Source organism: Trichosurus vulpecula, chromosome 2, assembly GCF_011100635.1.
Source record: "Trichosurus vulpecula isolate mTriVul1 chromosome 2, mTriVul1.pri, whole genome shotgun sequence".
In the NCBI taxonomy this organism is placed as follows: domain Eukaryota; kingdom Metazoa; phylum Chordata; class Mammalia; order Diprotodontia; family Phalangeridae; genus Trichosurus; species Trichosurus vulpecula.
This window is the reverse complement of record NC_050574.1, coordinates 16,600,221-16,618,462: the sequence shown is the minus strand read 5'-3', so window position 1 is coordinate 16,618,462 and position 18,242 is coordinate 16,600,221. Positions and strand designations below refer to the sequence as shown.

The following is an 18,242-nucleotide window of genomic DNA, read 5'->3' as shown; positions in this document are numbered from 1 at the left end:
AGCCCCCGGCAGGCATCGCGTCAGGCGCCCTAGGGCCACAGGGCTAGTGCCCAGAGCACTGCTGGGAGAACATATTTCCAGGAGTGGGAGGGGCTAGCCCCGCCCTGGCCTTACCTGGGCACTCAGATTTCAAGCCCTGCAATAGCCCCAGGGACAGAGACCGAGAATGGAGGCCCGAGGAGGACCTGGAGAGGATTGGATCCCTGGGGGGCCTGGCCCAGGTTGGTGGGGGTGGGGGAGAGAAAGAGGAGCTCCCGAAAGGATAGTAGGGGAGCCATAACCTCAGACTCTATCCCTAAGCCCTCTGAAAGGAAGAAGGAAGTGCCCTAGAGCCCCAGGGCAAAGTCCCAGTGGGGGAGGGAGGGGATGCTATGGACCCCAGAGAGGGTGGGGTCTAGGGAAACAACTTCTGGGTGGTTTAGGGGATTAGACTGGGGGAGGGGATGCTGGACTCCCTGACAAGCTGGGAGAGGAATTGTTACAGACTATAAAAAGTGAGGAAGGCTTGGTTCCCCTGGGGATGCTTGGATCCTGAGAGGACTGGGGGAGGGGATGCCTGGCTCTCCCAGTGGGAAAAACAAGTATCAGAATGAAGGGAAGGGGGAGCAGGGAGGGAAGGCTTAGATCCTCAAAGGAAAGGACTGGCAAAGGGACACGGGGATCCGGAGGGGGCTGGATAACAGGATCCCGTGGTCACCTGGGGGAAGGTTTGCCTCAGACCATGGAGACGTGAGCTAGGAGAGTGGGTACATATGCCCCCTTCCCTCCACTGGAAGGGCATACTTCAAGATGGGGAGGGTGGGGCCCCCTAGAGCCTCCCTGTCCTTTCTCTTTCCCACACACCTCAGGCCCATCGCTGGCAACCCTACTGAGCGAGCTCCCTAGCTCGGCCACAGTGAGATACAGAGGGCCGGGTGTTCGCCCCTGGGGAGACCCAGAGTCACCTCTGGAGCACAGCGATCAGGAGAGCTGGTCACAAAGGAAAACTGCCCCCGGGACATCCCCAGAGGAGCCCCCAGAATCCCAGGCCTTTCGAGACCTGCCCTGGCCCATGGAGGCCAAACGGCTTCTGTGGTGAGAGCCTGACCCTAACCTAGCTTCTGCCTTGCCCTTTCCTCTCCCTCTGGCTCTGGCTCTGATCCTGAGGGGTGGCTTTTCCACGCCTCCACCCCCCCCAGCTGGCAATGTTTTCTTCCTCTTTCCTCTTCCATCTATTGTTTTTCAAGTCCTTGTGTCTCTGCTCACCTTTCCCCAGGAAGCTTCACGCATGCCAGGAAACAAAGGCAGTGTCAGGCATTCGGGGATCCAAGGGGGCCCTGCTCCTGGGCCGAGCTTGGGCTCGCTTGGCTGGAGCCCCAAAGATGCTGGTACCCTGGAGGACCATACTGACGAAGATTGGGGGTGAGTGGGGCTGATGGGCCACCCAGGTCCCCCAGTGGGGGCTGGACTGTGAGATCCTTGACATCTCCCTTCTCCCTCCAGGCCAGTATGGGGCAGGTACTGAGTCCTACTTTGGACTCCTTCGCTTCCTGCTTGGTTTGAACATTCTGGGGGCCTTGTTCCAAGGACTTCTGATCTTGCTGCCTCTCCTCCTGTTGGGTCCCATCCCAGAGCCACCCTCACCTGGGGACCATAAGTCTTGTGGACCCTATGACCCTGTGCCCCAGGGCCTTGTGGACTACGCCACACACCTCACCAACCTGCTCTCTGGAGAGGTAAGGATCCCCTCACCCTGAATATCTGCCCCACCCCGCCCCAGCACCTGTCCTCTAGAATTAGACCACAGAACTTCAGAGCAGAACAACAGCCTGAATCCAGTCCCATTTTAGAGGAAGAAACTGAGGCTGTCTGCGGACAAGGATGCCCAGTGGTCACCGATTAGGCAGAGTGGGCTCTGGTCCCGATTCCCCATCCTAAGTTCTCCCCTTTCTGTACAGCCCCATCGCCAGCCACTTTTGTCATTGTCTGCCTCTTGTTTTACTCACAGGGTCATCTGGAGTGGTCCCCCCTCTTCTATGGTTTCTACCCAGTTGAACTGGCAGGTGGCACCTTCCAGCTGCCAGTTGCCTACCTGCTGTCCATACTTGTCTCTGGCTTCCTCTGCCTCCTCCTGATTCTCCGAAGGTAGGTTTTCCAAGGGCCCTGGGCCCAGGCCTTCCTTCCCCGCCTCCCCATAAATCTCCAGCACCCTCAGCCCCACTCTCCTCTCCCCCCGCCTTCCCCCCAGGTCGGTGTCAGGACTGAAGCAGACCCTGTTGAGTGAGTCTGGGGCTCTGACCAGCTACAGCCACCGTGTCTTCTCCGCTTGGGACTTCGGACTGCAGGGCGCTGGCCCTGTGGAGCTCCGAAGGCGAGCCATACGCTATGAGCTGCAGGTGCTTCCAGGGTGGCTGAGAGAGAAGGACCATAGACAGGGCCTGGAAGCCTAGGCTTGGGCTAGGGAGCGGGGCTTAGAACTTCAAGAGGTGGGACATGGTCTTGGGAAGCCAGAGAGGGCCCCAGCAGAGGGGGCAAACTGAGAGCACTGGGAGTCTTGAGCAAGATCATGACTCAGGGGGAACCTAGAATGGAGAGGGAAGGTGCAAGGGAAGGGCCAGCTGCCAGCCTTCCCCAGGCCCAGTGCCTGAGGTCTGTTCTCCCTGTCTCTGCCACAGGTGGAGCTGGAGGAAGCCTCTGTGAGGAAGCGCGCAGAGACCCGGACCCGGGCGCAATGGGCTAGTCTGTGGGTGTCTAGGATAGTGCTCAACCTGCTGGTGCTGGCTCTGCTGGGGGCGGCCTTCTATGGGGTCTACTGGGCCACGGATCCCTACAATAATCTGCAGGTGTGGCCCAGATGCCGAAGGGATGGGTCCAGTGGACAAGGTGCAGGAGACCCTGTGGCCAGGGAAAAGGGGCCGGGATTCTGGGGGGAGCTGAGACCCTTGAGGGCAAGGGATAGAGCATCCTGCCAGGTCTGCTCCCCAGCCCCTTTCTCCCATCTCAGGAAGATCCTGTGGTCCAGGAGACCCCGATACTGAATCTGCTGGTCGCCTTTCTACCGTCCATCTTCATATCCGTGGCTAACCTCATCCTGCCACCCATCTTCACCCTTATCACCAGTCTGGAGGGCTACACGCGGAGCCGCCAGGTCCAATTCATCCTTTTCAGGTGGCCCAGTCAGAGGGAATGGCTCTGCGGTCAGACCTAGCACCTTGCACACCCAGTTTGGACTCCACTATCACTTCACATACCACCTTCCCTTCCCCCCACCTAGGACCGTGTTTCTCCGCCTGGCCTCACTCGTGGTCCTGCTCATATCCCTCTGGAATCAGATCACCTGTGGAGGCAACCCTGAGGCAGAGGCCTGTGCCACGTGCGGCTATGACTACAGCAACTTACCGGTGATGCCAGGATCACAGAGAAGGGGACAGGGCTGGGGATACCTGGACCTCCGGGGGAGGGGGGAAAGGGCTGACCCTGGGGGGGAACCCTGTGGCCCCAAGGGGCATAGGACACCGGGAACCTCTAGGGGACAAGGGCCAGGGATGCACGGTCCCCGAGGGGGCGGGGGCAAGGAGAAGGGGAGACCCTGGGTTTTACCTGACCGACCCCCAACCCCATCCCCAGTGTTGGGAGACTCGGGTGGGACAGGAGATGTACAAGCTGCTGCTGTTTGACCTGCTGACCTGCCTGGCCATCCCTCTGCTGGTCCAGTTCCCGCGCAAGTACGCTCCAGTCCCACTGCCACCCGCACCTCTCCGCGGCCCTTCCAAGCGGCCCTGCCCTCTCCATCCTTCCCTTCACGGAGATTTTTTTTCCTCTCCTGGCCAGCCCCGTCCTCTTCTCCAGAAATCCGTTGTTTCCATCAGTTCTATGGGATCCGCCCCTTCATTAGACCCCGCCTCCTCTCCCCCGGCGTTTGGGTCGTGCTTTTAGTGCGTAGAGTCGGAGGAGTTAGAGGATGCCCACTGGGTGTCCAGACCAGGGACGTGGCAAGCCGGGGAGTTGAACGGAAAAGCCGGCGCTGGAGTACAGCAAAGGATGAATTGAGCCGGATTCTCCTCTCGTTTCTTTTCCAGACTCCTGGGAGATATGTGCGGAGGCCGTCTGGGCCGTCTGGTGGGGACCATGGAGTTCCAGGTCCCAGAGGAGGTGCTGGGGCTGGTATACGGGCAGACGCTGGTGTGGGTAGGGGGCTTCTACTGCCCCCTCCTGGCGCTGCTCAACACAGCCAAACTACTGCTTACCTTCTACCTAAAGAGGGTGAGGGGTGTGCCTTGACGCCCGGGACTCGGATGGAGTGGAGGGAGGGGGCGCGTGGCAGCCGGCGCGAATTTAGGGAGGAGAGGGATGGGACTGCAGTGTGGCCGCGTCTGGTCCCCTGACCACCCCCCTCCCCTACAGCTTACGCTCTTCACCTTCTTCTCTCCGGCCTCTCGCACCTTCCGGGCCTCCACAGCCAACTTCTTCTTCCCCCTGGTCCTGCTCCTGGGCTTGGCCATCTCGGCTGTCCCCGTGCTCTACGGCATTTTCGTGTGAGTGCTGAGGGCGTCCTCCCTCCCCCAGACCCCTCCCACGAAAGCTTGTCGTTGTCAGGTGGATGCTTTGTAAGGGCAGAGTCCTCAGAAAGGTGCGCCCCGAGCCCTGCTAGGTGGGAGTCAGGCTCCTAGGGAGCGCCCAACAGGCACGGCATCTTTTGTGTCTGCTCTTATTTTACAAAGGGGAAAAGGAAGAGTTCCCCAAACCACGCACCAAATCAGAGGCTGAACCAGAACAAAGATAGCACCGGCCTGCCGGTGGTCCTGCCCGTCCTACCGACGGGGCGGGGATGGAGCGGCACGGGGCTGCAGGAGGTCCTGCCCATCCTACCGACAGGGAGGGCACGGGACGGCACCGGGCTGCCGGAGGGACTAGGCGTCACGGGGCTGCCTGAGGTCCTGCCCCTCTTACCGACGGGGCGGGGATGCGGCGGCACGGGGCTGCCTGAGGTCCTGCCCGTCCTACCGACGGGGCGGGGACGGGGCGGCACGGGGCTGCCGGAGGTCCTGCCCCTCCTACCGATGGGGCCGGGACAGCGCTAGGCTTCACCGCCAAGGACGGCCACTCTGAATCCGGTGCTCCCTGACCCATCCCTGGCCCCAGGCTGGATTCGGCCCCTGTCTCCAGTGATTCCTCTTTCTAGGATCCCGCCGTCCAAGCTATGTGGCCCCTTCCGGGGCCAATCGAACATTTGGGCTGCCATACCTAACGCCATCCAGGGTCTGTCCCAGGGTGCTCGGGACTTTCTTTTCTTCCTGGGGACCCTAAGCTTCGCTGTGCCCCTCATGCTGGTGTCCAGGTGAGGCAGGGACGCCCGGGGCGAGGGCCACCAAAGGGGAGGAGAGCTTTGGGCCCCTCTTCATGCCTCCTCTCCCCCCAGCGTTCTGATGGTCTACACCCTGACGCTGGCCAGTTCCTACGGCCGCCTGGTCTCCAAGCTGAAAGGGCATTTACAGATGGTGAGAGGACGCCAAGGGACGGGATGGGGCTGGCCGGGCATCATCGTTTGCCCTTTCATTCGCTTCGACTCCCTTGTCCTCAGGAGAGCGAAAGTAAAGTGCTGCTGGCCCAGAGGATTGTGGAGCTCAGCAGGGAGGAGCGGGACCTCTGATCCGCAGCCGGGAGCCGCCGCCGCCGCCGCCGCGGGATGAGAGAGGAGAGGAGGGGGAAGAAGGCTCCGTCCAACTCTCACCGCCAGGACTGGGACGCACGAAGACCACGAGTCCCATAAGGCCTTGGGGCAGAGGTGCCCCGGGGGCTTCTGGGAAAGAGTGCCTCCTGGCTAGACGGCCCGACTGGGGCAACGAGGCGTGGGGTGCAAGGGCCGCCTGGATGTCCACGTCCCAAGCGAAGCCCTATCAATAAACGTAGCCTCATCCCCTCGGCTCTTCTCTTTCTCTCGGCTCCGCCCCCAGAGCTTGGCTCGATCGGGGAAAGGCGGCGGGGCGGGGCGGGAGAGAGACTAGCCAATCAATTGCCCGAGTCCCAGACAGAGGCGGGGGCCCCCAGGAAGAGCCACGACTGCGCATCATCTTCCTGGGAGGCTGGGTCTCTTCGACCAATCAGCGCTTGGGGTGGGGAGGCGGGGCGAGTTCTCACGGCAGTCTCTAGGAAGCGCGGTTAAGAGGGCGGGCCGAGGGCGGGGGTAATAAAACTCGGAAGGAAGAAGCCGCCCGCGGGACCATGAATATCCTCCCGAAGAAGAGTTGGCATGTTCGAAATAAGGACAACGTAGCCCGTGTACGGCGGGACGAAGCCCAGGCCCGGGACGAGCAGCGGGAGCGGGAACGGCGGGCGCTGCTGGCCCAACAGGAGGTACGAGGCCCGGCGGCATGGGCGCAGGCGCGATCGAGGCGGGGCGGGAGCCATTGCGCGTGCGCGGAGGAGGTGGGGTCCATTCTCTGCCTCTTTAGGGGGTGGAGGAGACTGGGGTTGCAGCTTCAGCGCGTACCTAGGGTGATGCAGCAAGAATGATGGCCCAGGCGCCCTGCGGTGCTGGGGAGAAGGGAAAGCAGAGCCTCCCCCTAGCCTGTGAGGCCTGCCGCACCAGCGCCCCCCACAAGTGGGCATCCCGGGTGGGCTTGAGTGCCGTGGCTCCCACGTAGCGGCTCAGGGCCCGGCCTGAGCATTGAATAAGTGTCCGTGGATGGGTGGAACCCAGCGCTCTCACGGACGCAGGCACCTCGCGGCCTCTGAGCCCCTTTCTTCCATCACAGCCTTGGTTTGCACTCACTCCTTTGCCATTTCATCCTTGAGCAGCTGCTCTGGGTCCACCAAGCCTCCTGCTCTTTTTCCCCAGCAAGACTTGACCAGACCCACCAGCGGCCGCCTTCCGCTGGGGAGCCGCTGCGCCTTCACCCCACAGGGCTTGGTGACCACACTCCTCCCCGCTTTGTGCCACCGGCAGACTCGGCGCTCAGCCCCGTCCGTGTCCCTGGTCAGAGTGCGGGGCGGCCCGGGGCACACACTCTTGTTATCATCTCCCAGGCCCGCACCGACCTCCTCCGGAAAAGAGCCCGCCACCGGACGCCCCTTCCTGCGGCGGGGACGGAGGCGCCCCAGGAGGGCCCTCGCCCCGTGGACCTGTTTCGGGAGCTGGTGGAAGAGGGGAAGGGGGCGACCCTGGGCAACAGGGAGTACGAGGAAGAAAAGAGGCAGGCCCAGGTAAGAGGGGGCGGGGTCTGCCCTCCCCGACCCTACCCAAGAGCCCTTGACCCAGAATGACTGGCCCCTGGGGGCAGGGGGAGCAGGGTCCAGCCCCTCCCCTGACCCCTCCTCTTCCCTCCTCCCTATCCCAAAGGAACAGCAGGAGAAGGCCCTGGGTGTCCTCACCTACCTGGGCCAGAGTGCGGCCGAGGCACAGACTCAGCCTCCATGGTACCAGCTCCCTCCGGAGCCCAGGGGCACGCAGTGCGGCCCCGTGCCCGATGAAAAAGCCAAGAGCCACCTGGACCCGCTGCGGGAGCTGAAGAGGCAGTTGGGCAAGAAGAGGGGGAGCGAGGGGGGCTGCCGTCACAAGGAGTTGGAGAAGCAGCGCCTCAAGAGGTAAGGAGCTCGGGCCAGTGAGCCGTCCACACATTTAACAGATGGAGAAATGGGGTCTAGGAAGAAATCCATCAGCACATCCAGTTTCCCCTCCCCCACTTTCCACATGGGAAACTGAAACCTGAGGAGCAGGGACCTGCTTGGATGCCCCCTCCCATGGCACAGATGGTTAAGTCAAAATGACTCACAGCCCCAATGAAGCCGGTGCGTCTGGGGCCCCTCCCTCATTTCCTTGTCCCCACACAGCCCTGGGAGAACCTCGATGGAGCAGCTGCGGGCAGAGCGTCTGAGGAGAGAAGCAGCCGAGCGGGCCCGGGCCGAGGCCTTGATGGCCACCATTCGAGGAGAGCAGCCCGGAGAGGAGGAAGAGGCTGACGAACGCAAGAGGCAGTACAATTCTCAGTTCCACCCCCAGCTCGCCCGGCCCCCTCGGCGCTAGGACCACAGACATCATATAAAACTATTTATTCATAAATATCTTCAAAAATGAAAATAGGTTTACGAAAAACAAGTCCTTCCCCAGCTGGGGAGGGCGGGGGAAGGAGAGTCCCTGGCCCTGAGCTCCGTCCCTTGCCCCAAGTGCTGGGGGCAGGCAGGAAGGGGGGGGCTGTCAGGCGGGCCAGGGGAGGAGGGGGAGAGGGGCAGCGGGCAGGGGTCACTGCAGGTCCCGGTCCTCCAGGTAGCGGTACTCAAAGGTGAAGCCCTCTTTCTTTCGCTGGCCCCACTTCTCGTAGTCAAAGTAGATGTAGGTGCCCTGGGGAGACAGAAAGGCGGGGGTCAGACCACACAGCCCAAAGCCTCCAGGCGGGGCCTCAGTTTTCCTCATCTCAACAAAGAAGGGGCTGAACATGTGATCTCTAGGGACCCCTCCATCCACTTTGGAGGCAGAAGCGGGGGGGTGCCTGCCAGGGTTGGAGCCCTGTGGAGGCCTTCATTCACAACTGCAGGAGATACTCTCTTTTGGCCCAGGATATAGGGTAGAAACCACCCAGGGCGCACACTGAGATGTGTAGGCTTTAGACATGGCTGATTCAGAAATCTGGTCTGCTGGACAATGCCTAGCCTCACAGCGGTTTGTTCCCCACCCCGCCATAGAATGTGAATTTTTTTAAAGAAAAATTTGAGGCAGGGAATAATGCCCCCCAGCACCAGGGCAGTGGTGAAAGGAAGGAGTGCCAGGAAGTAGAGTGTGAGAAACCATTTTGGAGTATCATGGTATCCGAGTTTATAAAAGGATTTAAGATCTTGGAATCTGGCAGCTTTGTTATAAAGCCAGTGACCAGAAGTCAACGAATTTCCGCTCCCCACCTTCTGTCTGTTTTACCAATGCCAAGCTAAAGGCGCCCCCACTCCAATGCTTCACCTTTTTTGTGTCCCGGACCCTTTCTCAGAATCACGTTTTTAAATGCATAATGAAATACATGGGGTAACAAGGGAAGGCGATGATACTGAAATTAAGCCAAGTTGGCAGACCCCAGGCTGAGAATACTTGGAGGCAGCCTGAGAATGCACCATAAGGCACAGGGCTGGGGGCACTCCTCCGCAGCCCCCTTCCTGGGTGTGGGAGGAGCCTATTCAAGGAAGCCAAGGCTTTGGGGCGGAGCTGGAGATCCCTTACCTGCTCAAACTCATCTGTGATGGTCTTGGGCTCCTCGTGCCGCTGAAACCACATCATGTATTTGGTGTGAAATCGCCACGACTGCTTTTTCAGGGCCTTGGCAGCGAGGTACTGAGCCTTCGTGCCCTGGCAGGGGTCAAAGGGCAGGGGGTCAAGGTTCCCCAAGGATGGCCTTTGCCAGGGATGCCTGGGACAGGGCTGAAGAGGGGAACGGCCAGGTGGGGCCATGGGGTTAGGGAGGGGCCAGCCCTTCCCTCTGCCGCCCTACCTCCAGATAGTAGAAGATGAAGAACAGAGTCTCCGTTGAGAGGCGCTGGTAGAACTCCACCGTGTCTGAGTGAGGAGGTGGCATCTGATGGTGGTACAGTGGGGTTGGGCATGGGTTCCGAGGCAGGTACTGCCTATTGAGGCCAAGGGAAGCAGGACAGTCAAGACGAGCTCCGTTCCTGGGCCTTGGGGCTCCTCGGGCTCCAGTGACCCGGCATGTCCAGGCTCCCCCAGCATCCAGCCTATCTCCAAAGTCCTCGCATGGCAGCACTGCCCTTGCGCCCTCTTGCCAAGATTCTCACCCCCTCCCACTCTGCCCACAAGGACCCCCATCCTCCTCCATACATCACACCCCTCAGGCAGCCAGCGGAAGCCTAGCTTCCAGGTTCTGTCCCAAGGACTCGAGCCCTACCTCCTAAGGTGGTCCAGGCCCAGCTCCCTCCAGTCCATCAGGACCCCCAAGCTACAATCTCAGTCCCCAGTGACCCCCTTCTCCACAAGTACAGGATCTCCTCTGTAGCACTCTTCCAAAGACCCCAGATACTAGAATAGGCTACCTTGCCTTGTCGCTTCTGCCACAGGCCCTGGGCACTCACTCACCTGATGCGTTCTGAATCCGAAGGGTGGGGCATGTGGTGCCAGGCAGCCTCCTCCATGGCCTGCTGGTAGAGCTGCTCCTTGGTGAGGGCCACAGGCCCCAGGGGGCAGACGCCCAGCGACAGGGGGATGTTGACCTCAGACAGTTGCAGGGGTGGCTGGGCTGAGGCTGGAGGGGCTGAACTGCTGCCCAGGAGCATGTCTGGGTGAGAAGGACAGGGAATGTCTGGAGGAGACGCTCCACCTGGGCTCCCCTCATGGCCCGGCTTCCCCAGGGCTCCCACTCACCGCGCTCGGCTAGGTGCAGGGCAGGTACGGGATCCTCAATGCCGGAGCTGATGGCTGCCCGCTCTGCCATGGACTTCAGGGAACTCAGCGGCTCAGGAGCCTGGAGGCAGAGTGAGGCACAGCGGACCAGACCGTATAGACAGAAAGCAGACGAGAAGGATTTGAAACCAAATCACTCTATCACACATCTGGTGTTCTTTCATGCACTGCCTCTGCCGGTGGTAGGGAAGGGGAGGCCAGGACAGAGACAACCTCTGACTCCTCTCCCAGGTGCTGGGGAGCACTAGGGAAGTTCCCCATGGACCTCAGCAAGAGGTCACCCAGCTCGCAGATGAAGAAGTTAAGGCTGCGGGAAGGGATGGGATCGGCCTAAGATGGGAAGGTGCCATGGGAGAGTCTCTTTGGAGTGGTCCAAAGGCCAAGAGATGCAACGGGAGGCTCTCACCTTGATTTCCGGGGCTGTGCTGAACTGGGGGGGGCCGTTGAGCAGGGCCCCAGCTGCCTTGGGCTCACTGAAGCTGGGTGTCGGGGAGCTGGGAGGGTTCACAGGCAGGGGCACCAGGAGGCTGGGTCCTCCAGCACCACTCCCTGAGCCCCCGCCCACGCCCCCTGCCCCCGCTGGGGCCGCCCCAGCCGCCTCCTTCCTGGGTGTGGAAGAAAGGGCAAGACAAGGAAGTCAAGGCTCACACAAATATGAGAAATGAGGACACAGAATAAGAAGAAGCAGTTCTAGTGCTAATGAGTAAATGAGGGCTGTTGCTAGGATGGGCTGCAAGATGGTGCCTGGACCCTTTGGGGTGCTCCCAAGAAAGGAGGAAGCGTCCCCCTCCTCAGGAAGCCAGGGGCCCCCTGGGGCATCTCCCACGGGAGATGGGGCCAGCTAGGACCCATAAAGCACCCTAGCGGAAGCCTGTGGGGACCAAAGGGAGCGGGGTGTCCAGAAGCCCTCTCAGAACCAAACCAAAACAGGTCCCTGTCTTGGCCTCCCCTGGCCCGGGGCTCTGACTCACGTGGTGGTGGGTGGTGGGTTGTGGGGACCAGGAGGGGGACCCAGGGCTTGGCTGCTGCTACTGCTGCTCCCACTGCTGCTCAGGCTCAGCTCTGATGAATTATCAGCCACCACGGAGCTATAGCCTAAGGGGCAAGGGACAGAGCATTGGATGGAAAAGCTCTCTTGGCTGCCGCTTTCTCGACATGCCCCTCTTCCCCGCTCCAGCCCTCCACTCACTGGTAGCCCCGTTCTGCTTGCTGCTGCTCCCGCCAGGTTGGACGCTGGGTGGCCTGGGCTGAGCAGAGCCGGTGCTCGGGGCAGGAGGGGCCACAGCCTGGGCATACGGGGTAGGGGTGCTGGCATTGTGGCCTGGGGCAGGGTTGGCTTTGGGAGGTGCCACAGGAGCCCCATTGCTGCCAGGCCCGTTGCCCAGTGCAGGGGGCGCAGGGGCAGGGCCAGCCGGGTAGCTGGATGGCACAGCAGGAGACTGTGGATGGTGGTTGCTGTGGACAGGCTTGGAGCCATTTTTGGCTGGAGACTGAGGGCGAGAGAAGAGAAACGATCAGGACCCAGAGGAGGAAACGGTGTTCCCTTCAGCACCCTGGGGCCCAGCCAACTTCAGACAAAGGGGAAAGAGGGGCCCCACCTGGCTCACTTCACTGTCTGTTGACCGTCCTCTCTTTTTGTCATCTTCAGAGTTTTCCTAGGATTCAGAAGACAGAATTAGGGGGTCTGAAGAAACTCAGGTCCCGACTGCAGCCCCAATCTCGGCCCCATCCTCTCAGGAAGCCATCCGTGTGGTCTCGTCATCATCCCTTAGGGACCTTGCAGTCCAGAGGTTCAGCCCTGGCCCCTGGCCCCGCCCTCTGAGGAGCTGGGCTTCAACTCACCGTAGTGCAGTTGGCTGGGCTGGGCGGGATGGGAGAGCTGGAGGTGGTGGAGGTGGGTGTGCTGCTGGACTGATTAAAGATCTCATCCTCCATGTGGCTGTGGGTTGGGGGTGAAGTGGCGACCAGCGCCTGCGCTGTGGTGGAAGAGAATGTGGCCAGGCTCCCGAGCCCCTGCCTCAGAGCCAGGCCCCCAGAGCCCTCCCTGCACTCCCCGCGGCTCCTTACGAATGTCCTCGAGATCAAGGTCATCATAAAGGAACTCATTCTCCTCAAAGTCGGGGTCCTGTGAGGAGTCCACATAATATTCCACGTCATCCTTGATCTTCCGAATCGAGTCCACCAGGATGGAGTCGTTGTCCAGCATGCGCAGGATGGTCTCCAGCATGCGCACGTGGTAGCGGTGCTTCTCAATGTGGCGCTTCAAGCCCTCGATCCGATCCTGCTTCTGTGGGCAGCCATGGGAGAGCCAGTTCAGGACCCCAAGCCCCCAGCACCCCCCAGGCCCTATAGATGCCGGGATCCACACCTCATACACCCCAAGACCCAATCTGTACCAGGAGACCCCAGGAGCCCAATCTGTACCAAGAGACCACAGAAGCCAAGCCCTACAAACCCCAAGACCCAGGCCCTGCAGACCCTAGGAGCCCAATCTGTACCAAGAGACCACAGAAGCCAGGCCCTACAAACTCCAAGACCCAGGCCCTGCAGACCCCAGGCGCCCAATCTGTACCAAGAGACCACAGGAGCCAGGCCCTGCAGACCCCAGGGGCCCAATCTGTACCAAGAAACCCCAGGAGCCAGGCCCTACAAACCCCAGGACCCCAATCTGTACCAAGAGACCCCAGGAGCCAGGCCCTGCAAACGCCAGGGGCCCAATCTGTACCAAGAGATCACAGGAGCCAGGACCTACAAACCCCAAGACCCAGGCCCTGCAGACCCCCAGGGGCCCAGGGTGTACCAAGAGACCACAGGAGCCAGGACCTACAAAGCCTAGCACCTGATCCCAGTTGCTAAATGACAGACAGACATTGGTATCCTGGCGTCCAGCACCCACAGACCTCCCCAGGCTAGAGCCAGAACTATTCCGAGAGCAAGAGAGGAGACAGCAGCACAGGAAAGGGGGCAGGCAAAGAACTGTATGTATTTGAGTGCGCACGCGCACACACACACTCTCTTACACTTCAAAACATACAGACTCTTTGCCCTTGGGGACCCCAGAATCCAAGCTCCTAGCCTCTAATTCCTCAAACTTCCTCACTTTTAGAATCTAGGCCCCCAGCTCTTACAAGCCCAGAGCTCCCAGGCTTACAGTGGCCCATCCAGAGACACAGGTCAAGCTGGCCTCCAAACTCCTAAGTCTCCATCATCCAAACCACCAGCCCCCAAGTCCCAGTACCCAGAGACCAGGGACTCTGCTGCTCAGAGACATTAGCACTAATAACCCTAGCTTCTAGCCCAACTCAGACCCATAGTTATCAGCTTCCAAGCCCCCTGCCCTCACCCAACACACCCTAAAAGCGTGGTCTCCAATTGCTAACACGATTGTTCCAAGTCTCTAATTTGCTGCCCTCCTTTTAAACCTTTGCATCCATGCTCCCACCTCCCAAAGAGCCTTACAACCAAGCCTCCAGCCCCAGAAGAAATCAGCCGATTAGTCAACCGGCACGTTATGTGCCCACTCTATACCAGACACTGTGCCAGGCTCTGGGAGTCCAAAGTCCCCACCAACCAAGCCCTCAGGGTCCACCCAGACCTTAGCATCCTCATTCCTAGATCCAGACCCTCAGCCTTCACATATCCAAGCATAAAAGTTCCCCCTTATTTAAGGTCTCGAGACAATGATTAAATGATCATTTGTTGGAAACGTCAGAGTGGGGATTCTTGTTCTGGTATAGGTTACAATATACTGTTCTAGTACTGTTCTAGGAAACAGACACTGCATCCAAAGTTCCTAGGATCTTGGCTTCTAGCCCCCAGACTTGACTTCGCCTTTGAAGTTCTACAGACCAAAGCATAGGGGTCCCCAATCCTTGGACATCACATAGCAGACTCCTAGCATCTACAGAACCCAGTTTTCAGGATACCAATATTCCCAAACTCTAGCATCTAAGCCCTAAGGCTCTCAGTCCTTGTAGACACCAGCATCTGGATCCCCAGCCCCACCCCTCAGCTTTCAGCCTTCCAGTCTCTACAGAGTATGGCACCTAGCTGATGACCCCCAGCTGCCAGCTGTCTAACAAGCAAAGACCCCATATTGAGGCTGCTAGCTGCCACAGCCCCCGGGGTGCAGCCACCTATGAAAAGAACATCCCCCCAATCTGGGCCACCAGATCCCTCCTGACATGAAGGCCCCTGGCTTCTGCCTGGCCTACAAACCCTAGGATTCAGGACGCTTTTCACTACAGACCCCTGCGCCCAGGCTCCAAGTTCCTGCAACCCCACCAGGACACAAAGCTTGGCAGGCAGACCAACAGGCTCCACAAAGACCCTCAAACACCATGGAGAGCAGGCCCTCTGTTCTCCTGTAGGTGACTCAAGCTGCCAAGCCCCTCAGATTCTGCCACCTTCAATCCAGCCTCCCAGACTACAAACTCATGCTGGGCCAGCATCCCTGGGATTGCATGCATTCAGGCCCATACCCCTAAGGACCCAAATGCCCACAGAGACAGCACCCTCTGCCCACTTTGGGGCCCCCCCCACCAGCGGCCTCCTGGCTCTAGTCCTAAGCTCCCCACAACTCACATCCTTATCCCCCTTCTTCTTCCGCGTCTGCACAGACAGCGACTCCACTTCACTCTCAAACTGGTCCACCTGCATGTTGAGGGTGTCTATGGTGTTCTGAGCAGAGGAGGAGGGAAGCGAGGCATCGATGAGCTCAGGGCCACTGTCCAGCCAAGCTCCCTGTCCTCGCCCAGGACCCACGCACTCACAGTGAGCCACTGGCCGACCTCCTCCTTCTCCTTCTGGGCCGGGTCCACCTTCTGGGCCAGGCCAAGCCCCTCTTTGCTGTAAGCTTTGGTCTTTGTTTCCCGTTCCACAACCTTGAATCGTTCCATTTGCTGCAGTTCGAGAGAGAGGAAGGCTATGGGGGTTGCTGGCCCTCCCGCACCCGACTCCGGCCAGTCTCCTAAGATTACCCTCCTCCTCCTACCGTCTCGATTAGCTTGCGGTTGTCGATGAGCTGCCGTTTGTCCTTGATTTCGTTGGAAGCCACCCATGTCTTGATCTGGTCCCTCAGCCTCTGGAAACGAGAGAAACCAGAGTGAGCACATCCACAGCCAGAGCCCTGGGTCCTCCCGTCTCCTGCCAGAAACCCTGCCCTGTTGAAGCTCACTCGATGTACTAGCCACCCCTCACAGCGTGCACGTGCAGTACTGGACCACGGGCTCCTCAGAAAGAGGGCCAAGCAGGAAGGCATCTGGGGGCTATTTTTACCCAAGACTAAGCCCTCTACAGCCCACCCTCACAAATGGGCACGCAGTCTTGGCTGGGAGAGCTGCAGGGATGGGAAACCCACTACAACCTTTGCTGTCTACACACAGCAGACAAGCCAACAAATTCTGTTAAATGAGCTGCCCTCTCTCCTAGCAGGCAACCAGATAGGCTGCAGGCCTATGTGCCATCTTCCCTCCCCCACAAACACACACACCTGTAGCTTCTTAATCTCCTTCTTCAGGTCAGCCTCATACTTCTCCTTCTGGTTGGCATTCGCTGCATTGTGAAGCTGATAAAGGAAAAAGATCAAGGCTCGGTGGGAGCCCCAATTCTTTACCCCATCCCTCAAGGTCATGCCAGGTAAAGTGCAACCAGATGGAAAGAAAAGCATAGACTCAAGAGGAAAGTGTTCTTGCTCCTCAATTGTCTGGGGACCCACACCCCTTCAACTCGACGCGAGCCAGTTTCCCCTCAGGGACCCGGGAGTCTAGCCTTCCAACCTCCCGGCCTCTGCCCTCTCAGGGACCCAGGGATCTCAGCCTCCTTCCACCCAGCCTCGTCACCTTCTGCCAAATGTCCTCAAACTGCTCAACTCCTTCGGACACCTTCTTGAGGCAGCGATCAATCTCACCTGGGGTGATGATGAGAGAGTCATGGGGCCAGTGGAGTCGGGCTTGGGGGTGGGAAGGAGAAGAGGACAGGAGGGGGACCCCATACCTTGGAGTTTTCGCTTATCTGCCATCTTTCCTGCCCTAGAGACACCTGCTCTTCATGCTCCCAGAGTCAGATACTGCAGAGGGAACGGAAGGGACAGAGGTGAGGGTTTGGAGCCTGGGCCCCTCCCATCAGGGTTGCAGCTCAAGAACCAGTTATGAGGAGACTCCTGCCTGCACCCCAACTTCTCCTGGCATCCCTAGTATGGCAGGAAGGCGGCTCTCCCCCTGTAGCTCAAGGGCAGCAGCCCCGTGGGGATCGGCCAAGAACGCCACAAAGGGAGAGAAGCTAGGCTGAGATCTACCACAGGGGAGTGGCTCCAAGCTGCCTTCCTTGGTGGGGTGACTACTGACAGCTCCAAGGTCTCTGTCATTCGCACACCAGGCAGACAGAAGCCTGGCCACTTCTGGAACAGAAGGCTGGCTCTCCTACCCAGGGAGCCCACAGCGGACCCCAAGGGGGGCCGACATAAGGTGCCTGGATGTGCCACCTTTAATGGGGGAAAGCGTCCCTCTGCCAGCCCCTTCCCAAGAACAGGGAGCCTGCTCCTGCCCCCCAGCTTGCAGGGCCCCCCCACCCCAGGGAGGATAAAGAATCAAGCCAAGAGATGAAGTCGGGGTCAGACTACCACACCCACCCTGAAGGCGGGAGCTCTAGGAGAAGAACCTGGGGAGACCCTTCCTCTGGGGCACTGCAGGACAAAGGCAAGGCTCTAAACACCAGGGAGCCAGGGTGGGCCATGGAAGTCTGGGCTCTACTGCAGGGGCATGACCCTGGCGGGGAGAGGGGTCCTGCCGCAGAAGCTTGGGTCCCACGGAGTGGGGGAAACCCGCAGCCCCGGAGACCAGCTCTACGGTGAGGCCTGGCCAGCGGGGATGGGGAGGGATCAGGCCACCTCCAGGCCAAGGGCTCTTGGGAGGGGGCACGACCCCGGGGTGAGGCTCTGGAGCAGCAGCATAGTGCAGACCCACTCTACGGCAGGAGCACGGTGCTCTTGGGGAACATGGTGCTCTTAAGGGGGGGGCACGACCCGGGGAGGGGGGACCGGCTCTTGGGGGCACGACCCCTTTGGGGGGGTCAACTCCACGACACGGACATGGTGCTCTTGGGGGGTCACGACCCGGAGAGAGGAGGTTCTGCAGCAGGGGCATGATGCTGTTGGGAGGAGGGGCACGACCCCTGGGGGCCGGCTCTGCAGCAGGGGTATGATGCTCTTGGGGGCCACGACCCCCTGGGGGGCCGGCTCCGCGGCAGGGGCACAGCCCCCCCGGACGGCAAGACCCCACGGCCCGGGCAGGGCGGCGCTCTCACCACACAGGCCCGGCGGCTCCTGGCTCCTCGGCGGCTCCTCCGCGGCCTCCGGAGGCCGGGCCTGGGCCGGGGCCCGGCCTCAGGCTCCCAGTGGCGGGCGGGCGGGCAGAGGGGGCGGCGCCTGGGTGGGCGCCTATCGCGACAGGCCCAGGAGCTCTCGTGACACCGGCGCGAGCCGGGAAGGGCTCCCGGGGGGCCGGGGAGGGCTCCCGGGGCTCTGAGGCCAGGTGCGGTGGCTCCGCTCGCTCGCTGCTCGGCGGAAGCGGCCCTGGCCGGCTCCAAGATGGCGGCGGCGGCGGCAGCGGCGGCAGCGGCGGCGGCCTCGTCTGCGCCCCCGGCCCGGCCCCGCCCCGCCCGCGCGCCCCGGCCGCGCCCGCCCATTGGCCGCTCCGCGCCGCTGCGCCCAGAATCCATTGGCCGCACGGCGGGCAGCAGCCGCCGATTGGACAACAACGAGCCCGGCCCGCCTCCCACATCCTCCCCTCCAGACTCCCACCCCTCCAGGCACAACACGCCGGCGCGAGGGCAGACGCGTCAGTCAGGCAGCCGTCGCGGCGCCATAGGCTGG

General features: G+C 60.8%; 3 protein-coding genes across 4 annotated transcripts; 2 read left to right on the top strand and 1 right to left on the bottom strand.

The window, feature by feature from the left end:
- The first annotated feature begins 82 nt into the window (after positions 1–82).
- TMC4 (transmembrane channel like 4) lies at positions 83–6,008 on the top strand. The gene is made up of 15 exons (XM_036743406.1): positions 83–221; positions 849–1,074; positions 1,256–1,401; positions 1,483–1,715; positions 1,988–2,124; positions 2,228–2,375; positions 2,655–2,822; positions 2,984–3,147; positions 3,254–3,380; positions 3,607–3,704; positions 4,059–4,242; positions 4,384–4,514; positions 5,162–5,317; positions 5,399–5,477; positions 5,561–6,008. The coding sequence occupies exons 1-15, from the start codon at positions 167–169 to the stop codon at positions 5,627–5,629; spliced, it is 2,121 nt and encodes a 706-aa protein (XP_036599301.1). The 5' UTR covers positions 83–166; the 3' UTR covers positions 5,630–6,008.
- A 107-nt stretch (positions 6,009–6,115) lies between these two features.
- Positions 6,116–8,056, top strand: LENG1 (leukocyte receptor cluster member 1). The gene is made up of 4 exons (XM_036743408.1): positions 6,116–6,333; positions 7,006–7,182; positions 7,319–7,563; positions 7,810–8,056. The coding sequence occupies exons 1-4, from the start codon at positions 6,202–6,204 to the stop codon at positions 8,000–8,002; spliced, it is 747 nt and encodes a 248-aa protein (XP_036599303.1). The 5' UTR covers positions 6,116–6,201; the 3' UTR covers positions 8,003–8,056.
- Positions 8,014–17,953, bottom strand: CNOT3 (CCR4-NOT transcription complex subunit 3). 2 transcript variants are annotated; one of them, XM_036743404.1, is made up of 18 exons: positions 17,675–17,953; positions 16,367–16,439; positions 16,213–16,280; positions 15,864–15,938; positions 15,366–15,455; positions 15,145–15,273; positions 14,957–15,052; positions 12,440–12,659; positions 12,215–12,348; positions 11,971–12,027; positions 11,562–11,862; positions 11,344–11,467; positions 10,779–10,977; positions 10,334–10,433; positions 10,049–10,247; positions 9,450–9,582; positions 9,182–9,307; positions 8,219–8,317 (listed from the first exon to the last, which is right to left on the bottom strand). In XM_036743404.1, the coding sequence occupies exons 2-18, from the start codon at positions 16,389–16,391 to the stop codon at positions 8,219–8,221; spliced, it is 2,175 nt and encodes a 724-aa protein (XP_036599299.1). In that variant the 5' UTR covers positions 16,392–16,439; positions 17,675–17,953. The 2 variants fall into 2 exon arrangements, with proteins under 2 accessions (XP_036599300.1, XP_036599299.1); XM_036743405.1 differs by lacking the exon at positions 17,675–17,953 and having other exon boundaries at positions 8,014–8,317; positions 16,367–16,391.
- Between the last annotated feature and the right edge of the window lie 289 nt (positions 17,954–18,242).